Source organism: Periplaneta americana, chromosome 15, assembly GCF_040183065.1.
Source record: "Periplaneta americana isolate PAMFEO1 chromosome 15, P.americana_PAMFEO1_priV1, whole genome shotgun sequence".
Classification (NCBI taxonomy): Eukaryota; Metazoa; Arthropoda; class Insecta; order Blattodea; family Blattidae; genus Periplaneta; species Periplaneta americana.
In genome coordinates, this window is record NC_091131.1 from 61526370 (window position 1) to 61544035 (window position 17666).

Consider the following 17666-nt stretch of genomic DNA (forward strand, 5'->3'; position numbering starts at 1 on the left):
ATTTGATTGTACATACATGGAAGTTTAAAGATGTTCCACTTGCCCGCCTCTGGCTGCACGGACAACATCTAGACGGTAGCTGAATTTGTCCCACACTCGTTGCAGAATGTCTTGCGTCACTGAGTTCACGCAGCTGTGAGACAGTTTCTTAGCTCATTCAAATTCATGGGAAGAGGTGGTACGTAAACTGCATCTTTTACGTACCCCCACAAGAAATAAATCACAGACTGTCAGGTTGGGGGACCTCGGTGGCCAGAACTGAAGTGCCAAGTCTGCATTTCCCATGCGGCCTATCCATCGTTGAGGTAGAGATTCATTCAGAAAACGTCGAACATTCAGGTGCCAATGGGGCGGAGCTCCGTCCTGCTGGAAGATGTAATCTCCTGAATCTTCATTCATTTGAGGAACAAACCAGTTTTGCAGCATTCTAAGGTACGTTACTCCAGTAACCGTATTTTCGTCAAAAAAGAAAGGTCCATAAACCTTTTTCAACGAAATGGCGCAAAACACATTCAATTTAGGTGTGTCCCGCTCATGTTCCAGTGTCACATGGGATTTTGTAGCCCCATATCCGAACGTTATGCCAGTTGACTTTCCCATTTATGTGAAACGTAGCTTCATCACTAAAAATTACACGAGACAGAAATGAATCGTCTTCTTCCATGTTTCGGAGCATAGCATTACAAAATTCTACACGCCGTACCTTATCGTTTGCGCGAAGAGCCTGTAGCAGTTGTAGGTGGTATGGTTTGTACACTAAACGGCGCCTCAGTACACGCCAGACAGTTGTTTGCGGTAGCCCAAATTCCCTTCTCGCTCTACGAGTTGATTTCATTGGGCTACGTTCAAATGTCACTCGATTGCGGTCCACGTTCTCCTCCGATACACGCAGTCGACCTGAGCTTTTACCTTTATTCAAAGAGCCAGTTTCGTCGAATTGTTTATTCCAATGATAAATGCTCTTCCTCGTTGGAGGTGTAACATTAAACTTACGCCGAAATGCACGCTGCACAGCAGTGACAAACTCGCTTCTACTGAATTCACGAACGCAAAAAATCTTATGTTGCATAGTAGCCATCTCGATTACAACTGACGTGGTACTGTACAGTGCAGCATATTCGAAACAGCTGACGGTACAGTGTAGTGGGGCACTCTAGTGGTAGTATTCGAAACTTTACATCTTCCTCTTTTAAATATACTCGACAGAATTAAAATACAACACATAGTTCAGGAAATATAGCAAATTAAAAGTGTTTCCATCTTTCTGAATCGCCCTGTATTGTGATGAAACTTATAAGATGTTTTCTTTACAGTGGTAGAAAGTGACCCATAATGGCACATCGCAAGACAGTGCAGAAAACAGCACCAGGTCAGAGGAAAATGTGCAACTGGTACGGGTTATGTTCATCAGAAGTCTCAAGAAACTTCACCAGACGGTCAGTCTTGCACTGATAACTCTTGACAGTCTTCCACGGACGAATATTTCATTTCTTCTTTAAAACATCTCAGATTGTGTAATGAGTAAGACCACTTTCACGAGGAGTCTATCGTTTTGACATTTTGGATCTTCTGATAAACATATCCCATACCAATTGCACATTTTCTTCTGACTCGAATTCGAAGGACAACCACTTCTGCGAATATTCACCATAGATCCCATGTTCATGAGTTTGTAATGGCAATTTGGGATCCACTGTAGCGCAAGGCCCGTGCACTGTTCACTATCATATCTGTACCTGTACAACGGAACGCGAAACTTGGTAATGGGCAGACAAGTGAATTTTTTCCTGCAGTGTTGTGCGTTGCGCCATTATGGGTCACTTTCTACCACTGTAAAGAAAACATCCTAAAAGTTTCATGACAATACATTAATATATACAAAATTTATTAGTGATTTTGAGTAGGGAGTTACTTTCTGCCCACACTGTGTGTATACATAATTATACTTAAGCCATACAGTTTATAAATGGAGTCAAATGTCTTAAATTTGGGATAATAGAGAGTGCCTTTTGTGTGTAATATGAAGAATGAAACTTCCATCCTTTTATTTAGGTGCATTTAAAATTATTTCATTTAGATATATCTTTTATATAATAGTCCAAGTAAATAAAATATAAATAGTAATATAATTTCTACATGATGAAGGAACTGATTTGTAGTGAAACATGTAAAATATAATGAGAAAGTGTATGTCACTTCATGACATTCATTTTTTTTCCTCTAACCTCCTATGTGCTATCTTCGTAATTATGTATTGGTAAGGACACATTCAGAGTACTTCGTTACCTGTGTTTAGAAAATGTAGCCAACATGAAATAGGCCAAACATATTTATATATAAAAAGAAAAAATGCCTGCAGTTGTTCTCCTGCATAAAGATTCTGCTGTTTCCTTTCACCTGCATCTCTTCTTTCACACATTATGTATTATTTTCTGATATAATATTGTAAAAGTATTGAATTTGGGTAGTTGGTTATCTCTGACTTAATAATAATTGTCTGTGAAAGATATTTTTGCTTTGCTCTGTATGAATTCTTTTGGTACACTAGAACAAAGAGAACTTATTGAAATGTGATATTTATGGTAATGAAATTCATATGTAAGGAATTTTAACGCAATTATTTGTGACAAATATGTTTCACGTTGTTTTAATTTAATCTTGTGCAAATCATTCATGTTTCTACTTGGTAGAGTCAATAAATCCAAGCACTATGACTGCTGTAAAAACACTGATGACATAGTTGTTATCTCCCACCAGTTCCTCTGTACTTCCTTCTAAAAGCACTGATGCAGTTGATCAAAATAGTTACGAAAAAACACCTTTCTGGAATTGACTGAAGGCCTTGCCTTGCAGCTGTGATAACATACTACCACAGTCTAGTATATACAGTCATGAAGCTCAGTATTTAGTAAATATGCATCCATAGATAGTTGCTAACCACTAGGATCGCTAATCTCGCCTCATTACAGAAAATGCGAATTAGTACCGGTACAGTCTATTGTTCCTAGCACCCTCACAACTCAAGCTTCGTGACTGTATATACTAGACTGTGATACTACTGTGTACTGAAGTCTTCCTAATAGGGAAACATAAGAAAAAAAAATCAAAATAGGAAGATACTGAATTTAGGGAGAATAGAGTGTGTGAGAACACTGCTGTTCCAGAATTTTGATTACTGTTCTGTTTGATCTTGTGAAAAAATTTCATATTTTGCATGTTGTTCACATTCTGACATGATGAACTTGTTACTGCTACTGCAGCACTCTTCATGCAAGCTAATGTCTGTCACATCACCATGCACGTAGTGTAGTTGTTTGTTGATTATGAACTGTATGAAGGTGATGTTACTTGTACACCCTAAGACAAAAAAAAATGAGAAGACTCTTGAAGTCAGATTTTGTCTAAGTTCTACTTGGCTGTGCGCCTCTCCCGGTTCACAGTAGACTGAAATCTACTCTTTGACGTGTAGTTAGCCTGAATTACGATATAAGGTATGAACTCAGTGACATTGCGTTAGCTCAGTGGTAAAGTATGGAGTTCTGTTTGCTAAGGAGCGAAGGGTAAACAGGATCGAATCCTACTTGATGTGATTTTTTTTTATAACTTTTCATTATTTCATTAAATAATGACTTTGAATCAACATTTTGTTTTCATTCTCATTACTTCATAGTATCTACTTTCTTTTCTAATACAAAATATATTATATAATATATTGCGTTTCGGTCAATTTTAGTTAATTGCAATATTGTTGGTAGTTGTGTAGATGGATGTGCAACACATGCCTGTGTTTTGTTTTCTGTAATCATACTGAGTTCTGCCATGGCTGATCGCACACACAAGGACATAAGCACAAGAAAATCATTTCTTAATGTTGTTAATACTTCAGGTTACTCCATTTTCCAGGCTGCAAGGAGGATTGGCATCCCCATATCTATACCACACAGATGGGTGCAATTATACAGGGAAGGGATTGAACACAGTCATCCAGGTTTTGGAAGAAGACGTGTGTCCACTCCTGAGCAGAATGCAGCTCTGGTTGCAGAAGCAGTTAGGAATGCTGCTTCTGCCATTAGAACTAATTCTCATTTCCCCCTAGATCTTCTCGAAAACCTCTGCAGCATTTAAAATATGCAGGAACTCTTTGCTTGCATAGCAACAAAGAAAGAACACCTAAAAGACGATCATAGCTACTTTGTCTCGCATTTGCAGAGGAAAATGCCAATTGCAACTGGAACAAAGTCATATTTTCAGATGAAGTGAGATTTTCTTCTACACACAGGGGGAAAGTGATTGTCTACCATTCACGATGAAAAATACGTGATTAAGCAATTTTGCCAAAGCTGTGTCTCTGTGTCTTGTTGGGGCTGGATGTCTCGTGATGATCTAGGTATTTTGAAAATGTATGGGGAGAGGTGAAAAAAGAAGTAGAGTCGAATTCACGTTCATATCAATGGAGGACAAAGGACTCAAAATTCAAGAAGGCTGAGATACAGTATCGACATGTCGTGGGTACTGTAGAAATTTGATTTCATCCATGCCTCGCAGGTTGAGGCAAGTAATTCAGGCTGAGGGGTCATGCACTTGATATTAGAAGTATTGTTTTATATGTATGATTATTTATTTTCGTTGGGATTTGTTCCTTCATTATTTATTTTCATTGATCTTAGATGAAAGAAAAAAAAATTTATTTTTCCTTTTTGTGTGTGCACATCACTGTCACAACTCACAAACGATTTAAATGCAAAATACAGATGGTAACTGGCATTCTAAACGTTTTTTTTTTTTTTTGTTAAAATATAAAAATAAAATGGAGACAGGATTCAATCCTGTGATCTTACAGTTACCGTACTGCACTAGTACCTTAAACCGCTCAGCCACAGCGACACAGTAAGTCGAATATTTCTTTATGAGTATGTTATGCATACTTTTGGTGCATGACAACCACTGTAAAGGATTCGAAGGGAAACAGAACGTTCTAGTATGAATGCAGCTTTATCAGAATGCACCTGAGATCTGCCAATTGGCACTTAGTTTCTGGAGCCTTCCCATTTTTTTGTCTTAGAGTGTACATGCATTGCAAAACAGCACTGCGAGGTTACCTCTCCACATAATTATTGATTATACTGTACACGTTAATGCCACATAAATAAAACTTTTCTACAATCTTTGAAAGAAGTGCAATTTCATTAAAAATGTATGTCACATAAAATATAGTAAATTATGAAGACAATCATGGGAGCATTTGATTGTGAACCCCAGATTCTGTTTAATTTATCTTACTTACTTATGGCTTTTAAGGAACCTGGATATTCATTGCCGCCCTAACATAAGCTCGCCATCGATCCCTTCCTGAGCAAGATTAATTCATATTATTGCGATGTACCAAAGTACATATGATATTTCCATGCAGGAATTCTGCGTTATCATGTGATGAAGGATTGGTGGAGCGGAGAAAAATTCTCTCCGGCACCGGGATTCGATCCTGGGCTTTCAGTTCTACATGCTGACGTTCTATCCACTAAGCCACACCGGATTTCAATTCCGATGCCGGATTGAATCCTCTCAGTTTAAGTTCCACCTCTTAGTTTCCCTTTAGTGGCCAACCCTCATGCACTGTGTCACAGATGTGTGACCATGGCACAATGTCCAACATACTAATGTGCAGAGGTGCACTCATTACGAGTGACTAAATGGCTGGGATCCAACGGAATGAGCGCCGTCTTAAATCATCCATCCCCCCCCCCCCCCTCTCTCGATTGATTGATTGAACTTAATGCATGTACTTTGGATTAAAATAATGTACAAAGTCAAGTTATCTTTGGTGTTCAAGTCTCTATCAATCTTTCCATTAGTCTGACCAATCTTACCTTTAAGTCTGAGGTTTACATGTTTATACTCTGGCAAAGGGATTTCTAAAGATAAAACAATATACGTATTTAGCATGACTTCTTTGAGAAGGAAAATAAAGCTGAGAGATTCCATGATATTTATTTGTGAAATGTATAGGACCATTGCCCTGTTATCCATCACCATCACAAGCATCCTATTGTTAAGAGCAAAGTGAATAATGAATACTTCATTACAATAAAATTTTTTCACTCTTGAAATGGATTTCATCACATTGAAACATGACTAATTAAACCTTCATTAACAGCCAATAATTATTTGTTATTTATTATTAATTTTATGAGGCATGTGAACACTAGCAACATACTTTCCATGTGTGTTTTCATTTAGGTGCAATGGCTGCTGGAGAACTACGAGACTGCAGAGGGAGTGAGCCTTCCTCGTTCCACCTTGTACAACCATTACCTCCGTCATTGCAACGAACATAAACTGGATCCAGTGAATGCAGCCTCGTTTGGAAAGCTTATCCGTTCAGTTTTCCTGGGTTTGAGAACAAGAAGGCTTGGTACAAGGCAAGTTTCTGTATTCACAGTAAAGGCTACATTAGTTTATTCTGATATTCTGTTCTTATTTGTTGACCATGACTTTGGGCAGTCAGATTTCATTACTGATTATAATAGCGAACAAATGCATTTATTGCATACTATTACAAATATATCGTGAAAGTAAGGTATAGCCTTGAACAACACATTTTTGTTTGTGAGACATTCAAGTCGTCTTATTAAAGTAAGTGTTACAAGGTTGAATTTTTGTAGGTGGTGTACATAATTTGTCCACACCTTAGTTTTGATAATAGCCAAAGTAATGATTATTGGAAGTTGGAGAACTCTGGGCAGCTGAACATTTCTCTCCCATTGTGCTCAGTGTGTCTATACCCCTTAAAAATAAAAACCCGAAATCTGAAGTCTTAATAAATTTAAGAAGCCTATACACAATCTCGTATGCTGGAATTTTCTTCCCAGAATTTATTATGCCAAACAGTTTCTTTTGAGGCTTACTGAATCACATTCATAGATTATATACCAGACAACTCTTTTTTTAGCTTACAAAGTCTTACACTTGAAATTTACATCTTAAAAAGTTTCATCACGTGCATGTGTTTGGTAAAGGTGAAGTGCTTCATCAGTAATCCCATTACTTGCAGGTTGGTCCTTTTCAGGCCTATTATCTGCTTAGTGATGTTTCGAGCAAGATATTAAATAGTTTCAAAGGTTATGCATAGGAGTGAAACATTGTTTGTTTTCACTATAAAGATGTAATACATGTACCATTGCAAATCTGTAATAGTCATGGAATAATTTAGGGACTATTTAAGGGAAAGTTGAAGACTGAAGTGACCAAAACTGACATGTTACCATTTAATTTTTTTTATCTTGGAAACTACTCAACCAGTAATATCCAAATTTTCCAAAAATACGTGTGCACATATCCTACATGTGCCACATGAATTTAATTCCGGTTGGATGAATTATTGTTGTTTAGAATGAGTTCTTTGGAACTACGTTTTTTTTTCTCTAGTAACTCAAAACATTGGTTTTTAATGCATCTTTTCTCAAAAACTATCATAGCCAGAAGGGTGAATATTTTGTCACACATGTTAAGAGTTATATGTTACAATCTGAGGAACAGATAGTTTTATATCCTCATTACCATCGTGTAAAAAAAATTATTTGTAATGTTCAGCATTTCCAATTGAAAAAAAATAGTTTTCAGAATATTTAATGTGCAGTATGAATGAGTTTTAAGATGTATCGGTCACCGGTGTAGCTTAGGCAGTAACATGTTTGCCTGCTGATCTGGAGTTACACTGAGACATGGGTTCGATTCTCGCTTGGGCTGATTAACTGGTTGGTTTTTTTTTTTTCGAGGTTTTCCCCAGCCGTAAAACAAATGTTAGGTATTGTATGGTGAATCCTCAGCTTTATCTCGCTAAATACCAACTCATTATCACCAATTTCATTGATGTTAAATAACCTAGTAGTTGATACAGCGTTGTTAAATAACCAAGTTAAAAATAAAAGAATTATCAATATGATAGATTGTTACTTGGTGTAATACTGTATAATAAGCATCATCTGTGCAAAATTTTAATGAAATTGGATTTATCCCAATCTTAGGCCTTTACATCCTGAACTTTGGGCCAAGAAGCCAAACTGTATTGTATATTAATAGATTGGTATTTGGAGAATTAAAAATAATAGCCACGATTTCAGATGAATGGTTAAGTGATAAGATTGTGGAACTGTCGTTGTTACAGAGGAAACTCAAAATACCACTATTATGGAATCCGTGTAAAACCAGGGTCAACACTGAACCAACTATCTGAAGATGGCACTTCATCAGCCGTTCGCCAGCAGCCATCATCACAGAAACGCTACAAATTTCTGTCAGGTTCTGGTGGCAGTGGGAGTGGTAGTGGCACTCAGAAGCTGGAAAACCAGTATGAGCAGAGCACCAACCATTCTGCAAGCTCCAACCACTCGAGTTCATCACCACAGGTATGCGTACTGTGCTGATTTCTTAGTGCTGGTAAGCAGAAAGAGACTTGGAATGTATTTTCTTTCCTTATGTTTTTCAGCATCCACATCATCATCAGTACTTAGGTGACGGATCGGGGGCGATACCTGATTTCCCGGATATTGAATTTGCTCCAGGTCTTGCCCTTCCTGAGGACTGCACATTGGAAGACGTAGACACATTACGTAGTATATATAGAGAACATTGTGAGGTAAAGACCACTTGCCTTTATATGATTATTTGCATCTCAGTAGCTTTATTGCAACTCTAGTACAGTGATCTGAGAGTCTGTATGGTTCAGGCTATGCATATCAATTTTTTGTAATGTAGAATTTAATTAATTAATTTGCAATAATTTAGTGCAATTTTGATCTTTTGTTTTGTTCTTTATGCAATATTGCCTGTCCTTATGTTTTTTACTTTTTAATTATCGTCATAATCAGTATCTCATAGGGTATCTACGAACTTTTGTAATTGGACTCTGATCTGCATCATAGGGTTGATCTCTCATCAAGTCTTTCTTCCCATCTCATTGCCTTCTGCTGCTATACTCCGCTTCCAGGGGTTCTTTGGTTTGCTTCTACATCTCTTGCCTTTTGAATTTCAACCTATAGCTACTTTTTTATTATAGTGTTATTGTAATATAGTTCTGAAAAAAATCGATTTCGAGATTTTCACTAAAATACACGTTTTCAGAATCTCTGAGCTCTCTTAAACTACTATATGAAGTCTAATGTCTGGAGCAACAGTAGCAAATATGAAGTTACAGGAGAATGGAGAAAATTACACAACACAGAACTGCACGCATTGTATTCTTCACCTGACATAATTAGGAACATTAAATCCAGATGTTTGAGATGGGCAGGGCATGTAGCACGTACGGGCGAATCCAGAAATGCATATAGAGTGTTAGTTGGGAGACCAAAGGGAAAAAGACCTTTGGGGAGGCCAAGACATAGATGGGAGAATAATATTAAAATGAATTTGAGGGAGGTGGGATATGATGATAGAGACTGGATTAATCTTGCTCAGGATAGGGACCGATGGCGAGCTTATGTGAGGGCGGGAATGAACTTGCAGATTCCTTAAAAACCATTTGTAAGTAAGTAATGTCCATAAAACTCTTATTATTTACCATTGATGTCTCTCTTGTATTTTTCTAAAATTTGTCTAATTGTTCTGTGGTACTGCTCCAATTGATTTTCCATATTCGCATCCATTAAGTTTGTCATGTTCAGTTACTGTGTCACTAAATTGGCCAAATAGCACTGATTTTTAACATTTAATTTTGTTCAATATGCGGAATTTTAGTTTGTGTTGCTCTTCTCTCTTCCCCATTTGCCAAAAATATAGATGTAATTATAACTGATTATTTTTTAATTTACATCGTATTGACGCTTACTGCCATCAAGATTATCATGACACTGATACATGCAGTTATAGTCTAAGAGGCTGTGATAAGCCTTTGGTTTTCTGACGAACTTGTAATTTGTAAAATTATTCTACAAATATCACTAATAATATGTAAACCATATAATAAGAAACAATGTCATCTTCATAATGCGATGATTAAAGTTTGTTTTGTGTTATACAGGCATTCTTGGATGCAGTGGTAAATCTGGAGTTCCAAACAGTCGAAAGTTTGTGGAGGGAATTCTGGAGAAGTCAGGATAACAACAATGGAGACGAGTGTGAGGAGGAGAAATATTTGTCCAAGTATGTTGTATCCTTAAGGAAGGCAGGAAAAATGGCTGTAACTTTCACCCTAGATCATATATACTAACAGATAGCTCTTTTATATAGGCTTTAGGGTTTGCAGTCGAGGCCGGCTTGATGTAGTTCAATAATCGTCAACAGATGGCACAATGACCAACACCATCACGAGACACGAACTCTGAACCGGTCTGGTCGGTCTAAATCGATTATTTCTTGCTTACGAGATATTCTCGTAAGCAACGGTATGTACTGTCGACAATTGATGACCATGGATAAATATTATTGGCCTATATGACCTAGGCAAGTTCGGAATGAGGGAGTTGTAATTATAGTTGTCACGTGGGCGAAGCGGAGAGATAAGATAAAGTACGCCTTTGTATTGAATAGAATACAATGCAGAGTCTCGCGCAAAGCCAATCTACCTAGAATTTTTAGACCATGTTATAAAGTTATCGGTGGGCTAAATTATGATTCGTTATCTCTTCTGTTTTTATATATTTGTCGTGAATACTATTTATATTATCAACTGAGTGTATAACATAATTTATCCGTTAATTGATATTTCACTAATGATAAATCCAAAGAACAATGGGAAATAAGGGACTAAACACTGAAAAATAAATAAAAAAAGAGAATTTGACGTTCATAATTATAATGTTGTCGGAGTTAAGTTATACTTTACTTTGAATTATTTTAATTTGCACCACAAAAACTTATGAAAATTAATGTTAACATTACCTATTTAGTTATGATAGTAGTATATTGGAAAATTTGTGCATATAGCCTGATTACAATATATAAGTAATCCTATCCTAACCTAACCAATGTAGTCTTGTTTATTTCAGACTTGTTCGTATAATTATACAAAAACAAGAATAATCTAGTTTGCAGCCTGTGATATTGTCTCGTTTACAGTATTATATAATATACATATTACGATATTTACTAGGTACTTTAACAATATATAGTTAATAATATTATAAAATATACAGGCCTAATCCATTACCAAGAAATAGCCCTTCCCTCACATGTTCAATACTGTTTACCTCAAAAGGCCTTCAAACCTTAAAAACTATTAGAAACTGGATTAAAATAGTCATGTTGATGTAGGCCTACAACATTACATTTTTTGTCACTACTCCTGATCCCATTCTAACAGTTTCAGGTTTTGTAATTTGTAACAATACTAACAATACTGATGGGTCATTCCATAGCCACACACGTAACATTTTCGAACTATGATCTTCACAGGATACTTAATCAAATACTTAGGAGTTCATGAAAGACACATCACTGTTTTTTAACGTAAGCATTCCAAAATATAAACAGAAAATCATAATGAAAAGGAATAATTAATAATGTAAAAAATATTAAATATTATATGGTGTGACACATGAACATTTTCTTGCCACTTAATTTATTACCAAAATGGAAAATGTTCATATTATTGTGCCAAATGTCATAAATGCATTTAATTGTTTTTTAAACAATTGAGACATTTGTGAAGTACATGTAACTGCTAAATCGCATACTTTAATAAAAATAACAGTGCCATTAACAAATAAAATATTACAAATTATATTGTGACACACGAACATTTCTGTCAAGTTGATTACTAATCTTTTCAAATGCATATAGAGATTTACCGTATACACTGTGTCTACAGTTCTTATTATACAAAGCAACACTTGATTACACACCTGTGGAGTAACGGTCAGCGCGTCTGACTGCGAAACCAGGTGGCCCGGGTTCGAATCCCGGTCGGGGCAAGTTACCTGGTTGAGGTTTTTTCCGGGGTTTTCCCTCAACCCAATACGAGCAAATGCTGGATAACTTTCGGTGCTGGACCCCGGACTCATTTCACCTTCATATCATTCAGATGCTAAATAATTTAGATGTTGATACAGCGTCTTAAAATAACCCAATAAAAAAAAAATTACACTAAAGTACACTTTCAGATTTAAAATATCCACGGTTGTTTACAACTATATGTGGTGCTATCTCCTGTGTAATGTCACGTAACAAATACATCAACATAAGCTATCCACTTTTTCTGCCATTTGTAGTACTTCCCTTTTTTTTTAACAACACAGACGCTTTAAATTCTTCGCCACTACAAGCTTTTGTAACTTCCTCTGCTTATCTGACGTCTTTTTTTAAATTGATTATTTAACGATGTTGTATCAACTACTAGGTTATTTAGCCTCGATGGAATTGATGATAGTGAAATGATATTTGGCGAGATGAGGTTGAGGATTCGCCATAGATTACATGACATTCGCCTTACAATTGGGGAAAACCTCGGAAAAACCTCAACCAGGTAACTTGCCCCAATCAGGATTTGAACCCGGGCCCACTCATTTCACGGTCAGATGTGCCTACCATTACTCCACAGCAGTGGACCGAACATGGGTTATGTACATTAATTCTTTTGACTTTCGGTTAGCTTTCTTAAGAATACGCATAAAGAAATGTAGTGTTTTCCAGGCTATCCTTGTAATATTAGTGACTTATTTCAACCAGTTTGTTACTAAAATATATACAGTACCTAAGTGTTTACTTGTGACACTGGTGATCCATTTAATTGGTATATGAGACGAATTTAATTTTGTGTTTTACAGAAGGATACATATTGATTTACTTTTGCTCACATTGATTTTAATTTTATTTGTTGTAGTCCAGTTTTCAATAACGTCAAGCTAGTTTTGCAAGGCGGTGATATAAGATTTATCACTAATTTTTTCTGTATATTATACAGTCATCCACGAATAACCTTGCCTGAGAAGTGACATTTCTAGTCAAATCCTACAATAATTTTCAGTAAATATTTTGCACCAAGAAGCTATTATACATTTAATTTTACTTCTGAGACCAGTGAAATATATGCCAATTTTATTAGAAAGGTGCATGTATAATTATCCAATAGCATGATATTATCTGCAACAAAAACTAAAGGGCATGAAAGAAAAGAAGAAAACATTAATGCTGTGGTTCTTAGAGTTCCATTAGAGTTACACGTTCATTGTCCACTGAAAGTTGTATTTCTCTATTGAAGTGTAAAAGAGAAACTCTCATAAATTATGTCAGAAACAAAGAAAGGCACCACCCAAATATGTGGGATAATTAATTTAATAATGTTATTACCGGGACTTGAAAAAAGCAATCATATGTAATGGGTGGGGAAAAAAATACTTTTTAATCGCGCTTCTATAGTTCGACAATGCTGACTATTCAGAGTTTTGCCTGACAGGTGAGCTACCATAAATTCCTTGAAGTCCTAGTTATTACTGAAGCCAAATGTGTGTCTCTTGTCAAGAGTCCATTTTATTTATACTTGTTAAGACATCATTCATAGACTAGTTACCGCTTTCAGTTTTGATACTACATACACTGAAATTAATCTATTATTATTCGTCCTATTTATACATTTATATTGAATGATTCGGTCTACCTTCATAACACATCTCATCAACAATACTCGATAAGAGTTGAATTAGCTTCCATGCTGTGTTGTATTTATTTTGTCATGTTCCTATAGCAGGAATATTAAATAGGAATTCCTTAAAACAGATTTATATTCACTCCTATGCCTTTATATAGAATACCAGTACATATACTGTATTTCTTAAGATTTGGTTACTTTATAAACAGTATGTTAGTGCAAGAATTCTTTTTTTCATATTTAATAATTCTGGCATGTGTCAATAAATATGCTTGAGACCTCTGTCTCTCTGAATTACTCTTTACTAACTGGAAACATATTCCAAATTTATATTTTAAAAAAGTATTAAAATATCCTCACAATTTAGAGCATAACAATTCCCGAAATAATCATCCTACATTAAATTATTAAGATAAAAATGATTCAATCTATCGCTTGTAACAATACCTTTATGGTCCTAATAAATTAAGAAATAATTTACATCCAACAGATTTATTCTAAAATGGCCTGCAGTTATTATTTTGAATTTTATTGTACCTTAATAAATTGAGTTAAGGTACAATAAAATTTCATCAAGTTTCAAACAAAGTAATTCCATCTTTCCAACAGGGGGACAATAAATACTTAAAGTAATGCTAAACTCGAAAAACTTATTGATGCAACTTAATTTCATATTCTATACCACTAACACCAAAAAAAAAGTGTCCTATTGTTCATACTGATCCAAGATGAATAGTTTCTTAGTGTTTGTCCATTCCACTTTTTTTATTGTCCTTCCCATTTCTATTTCTCTCATTTTTAGTAGGTACTTCACATGTAGTATATGTTTTATTGTAATACATATAATGACCATGAAGATAGTTGGATATGTCTTACAAAATTCTTGCTGAAGACCATTGTGGTAATATTCTGCCGCATCTGTAGTTTGTACATTTCGAAATATTCGTGCTTCAGCCCAGAATTCAGGCGGGGGGAGGGGAGGTTGATGTGTCAATGTAGTTTTCCAGAATATAATAATATTCAAAACATTCTCTAATAGGAGGGGCCTCTGATATTAGCTCTGCAAAAAATCTGATATCGGTACTTCTGTTGCTGGTAAATAAGAAAGAACGAAATATAAAAATTTTTAACCACTTTCGAATTTCAGGTGCTTTGTGTCTCAGCTGCTGGTTTGATATACTGTTTGTTTCCTTTAATTTTCCAGAGCAAAAACTGTCCTAAGCGAAATTTACACTCTGTAATTTTAACACTGGGAACATTTATTTTGGCAGCATTGTGTGATGCTATTTCATAATATAACAAGAGCTTTGAAATGATTAACTGCTAACTACTTACCTGGGTGAAGCGGTTCCTGTGATTTCTGAAGTGAAAACCGTTCAATTTATAAGGAATTTTTTTGTGGAGATGCATTTGATTGTACATGCAAGGTGTACATGCCTAAACTAACTGACCCCAGTGCTGTCATGGAGGCCACACGAGGCTATATATCGTATGGAACCTACAATTTTTTTTAATTAATCGTATGGGGAAATGAAAATTTTGTCTGTAAGGAGCCATACGGCATATGGGTGCCTAAGTTTTGTACGTGGAGATCTATACAGATCTTAGATCATCTCTTCCTGTTCCTAATGTACCTACCGCCTATTTTGTTTGATGTTCATAAACAAAAATTATCCACCTCTTCAGCACTGGAATCCAGAATTATATAAAATAATGGTTGAAAAACAAGAAGTGCTGCAAATATACACTCCAAGATTCATCGAGACAAGTGTGCATCTATGGTGGTGCTACATGGTGTATTCTTTAAATCAAACTTGTACAATTAAATTGTAAAGCAAAACAATTTCTTTACTTCTTCTTTAGTATTAAAAAAAATAATTAAATGACAATTGGAGAAATAGAGAGAGGAGAGTAAAATATATTTCAAGGGAGAAAACAAGGGGTGGGGGTGTATGGCCAAGAAAAAAATTACCATGACAGCACTGACCAAACCTAACCTGTTACAGACTCATGTATGTAAGGTGAATAAGCTGAGTATGAAGGAAACTATCTCAGCGCTAATTTAACTCTTATAGATGAAATACATAAAGAACTTCAAGTGTCAATATTGTCTCAAAGGTTTCTGTGTAACAAACTTCATTTAGAAATGCCCATCTGCGATTATGTTAACTGTAGAAGAAGGAAGAAATATTGTCGTCATATGAAGTTACTCAAATTTCCAATTAAGGACAAGGAAAGGCTACAAAAGTTATTTTTGATTTCACCCTTATAAATTGAACGATTTTCACTTCAGAAATCACCGTAACTACCTCGGCACTAGTTTCAGTAATTTAAGGACCAGTATAAAGTAAATTTAATTAAAGTGAGAAAGAAATTCGTAAGGGAGGCGGTCTGGAGGGATTGAGGTTGTCTACTAATTCGTTGCAAACAACTATTATAGGCTATTTCATTTGACTAACGATGATTTGTAGAGAGCAAAATACCTACAGTAGGGTAAAGAATCTAAATCAGTACGTTTGAGAACGGATATAAAAGTGTCAGGAAAATAACAGAATTACCGTATATTGCAATTAACTCTGCATTGGCAGAGAAACCGCACAGGGTATCGTAAATCTGCTGAAAATTAGAAAATTGTGTAAAAAAATGCATTCAGAGCGAATTTTCCAGCCTGATAATATCTCGCCCACGTTATGGACATAATTCAGTACCGTAAGATTGATATAAAACGAATACTAGAACAATTTGTTAACCAAAGACGATGTTCAGTAGTTATTTAACAACATACAGAGCAAATAAAAACACAAACGCATATTCTAGCAATAGTTCAGATGAAAAGAAAATGATTAGTACGACCGCTTATTCGTAAAAAGAACACTGCCAGCTGTGTAGCCTACATGAAGCAATATATCAGGTCTACGTTATGAACACGTTGAATTTAATGTGGACGAGAAACGTACAGTTCTTATTTATCTGCTTCCATATCGCATCATATAATACACCTGTAAAATGAAAACATATAGGCCTAGAAAAAGAGGAAACAATTTTGGGGGGAGGGAGTTGTAATTCTTCCCCTTTCGGATAAATTTCAGAAGAGGGATACCTGCTTTTCCTTCATATTCAAAAATTGTAATCTTGTTCACACAAAATAAATTAGTGCCTTTTCGTGAGCATCATGATGTGCATTCAACAAACGCAGACAAATCTGATCTTTTTAGTATTTTGTGATAATTGTTGCTAGGGAGGTATTGTATACTGAAAATTAAAAACAATTAGATTTCGTACATCAAATGATGACAGATTATATATTGAACGCAAACAACATTATATCAGCCATGTACCAAAATGTCATCTATGTGTGTTGATGAATTTGGATAAAACAAGCTTCTGTATACTACAATTTAGCGACACATCAAAGTCTTATTGTAACATAACCTCACATTACAATGAGAAAGAAATTTGGAGGTGGCATGACGTAAAAAAAGTCATCCCACAGTCGTATTACTCTATGTACTGTTCAGGTACTCTGCCATCTAGTGTTTGTTATTGCAAGCTCATTTCTCGACACTAGCGACGCATAGCGTCCGTTATTTTCCAGTTGCGTCTAAATTTAATATAAGCTTGATCAATCTGTTTTATATATGATCTAGGCTTTCACATAAGCAAAAGCCTCTGCTTTTATTCATAATCCAGTCGAAAATATATTAAGTGTCCTAAAGGTTGCATTCATCACAATTTCACTAATAATGCAATAAAAGATCTCAAATTGAATATTTCAGATTTAAATTAACACTTGAAATCTTTTTAAAGCCCAATGTATGAAATAGATTATATTCATTGTCGTTTTAAACTAATAAACATGGTGTGAATTGTGAATTGTGTGTTGCAGAACTAAGCTGTATCTGTTGTGCAAATGTGGACCAGTGCAGCAATTTGTCCGTCGTGTGGATTACCTCTTTTATCAGAATCTAGTCGAAGTTCTCATTCCAGATGTCCTTAGGCCAATTCCAAGTAAGTGTGTACAAAACATGAATAAAAATATAAGGCGCCCAAACTTCTCCTTGTAGATTAGGACCCTATTCCACCA

At 35.5% G+C, this 17666-nt stretch overlaps 1 protein-coding gene across 4 annotated transcripts in view; it reads left to right on the forward strand.

Moving 5' to 3' along the window:
• The window catches only part of LOC138715002 (DNA-binding protein RFX2-like), a 148460-nt gene that overhangs the window by 117451 nt on the left and 13343 nt on the right, over positions 1-17666 (forward strand). For all 4 annotated transcript variants that reach the window (XM_069847373.1, XM_069847374.1, XM_069847375.1 and 1 more), the window contains 5 exons: positions 6238-6419; positions 8165-8405; positions 8486-8635; positions 10019-10140; positions 17469-17590. In XM_069847373.1, the coding sequence (XP_069703474.1) occupies positions 6238-6419; positions 8165-8405; positions 8486-8635; positions 10019-10140; positions 17469-17590 (817 nt within the window). The remainder of the gene's footprint in view (positions 1-6237; positions 6420-8164; positions 8406-8485; positions 8636-10018; positions 10141-17468; positions 17591-17666) is intronic.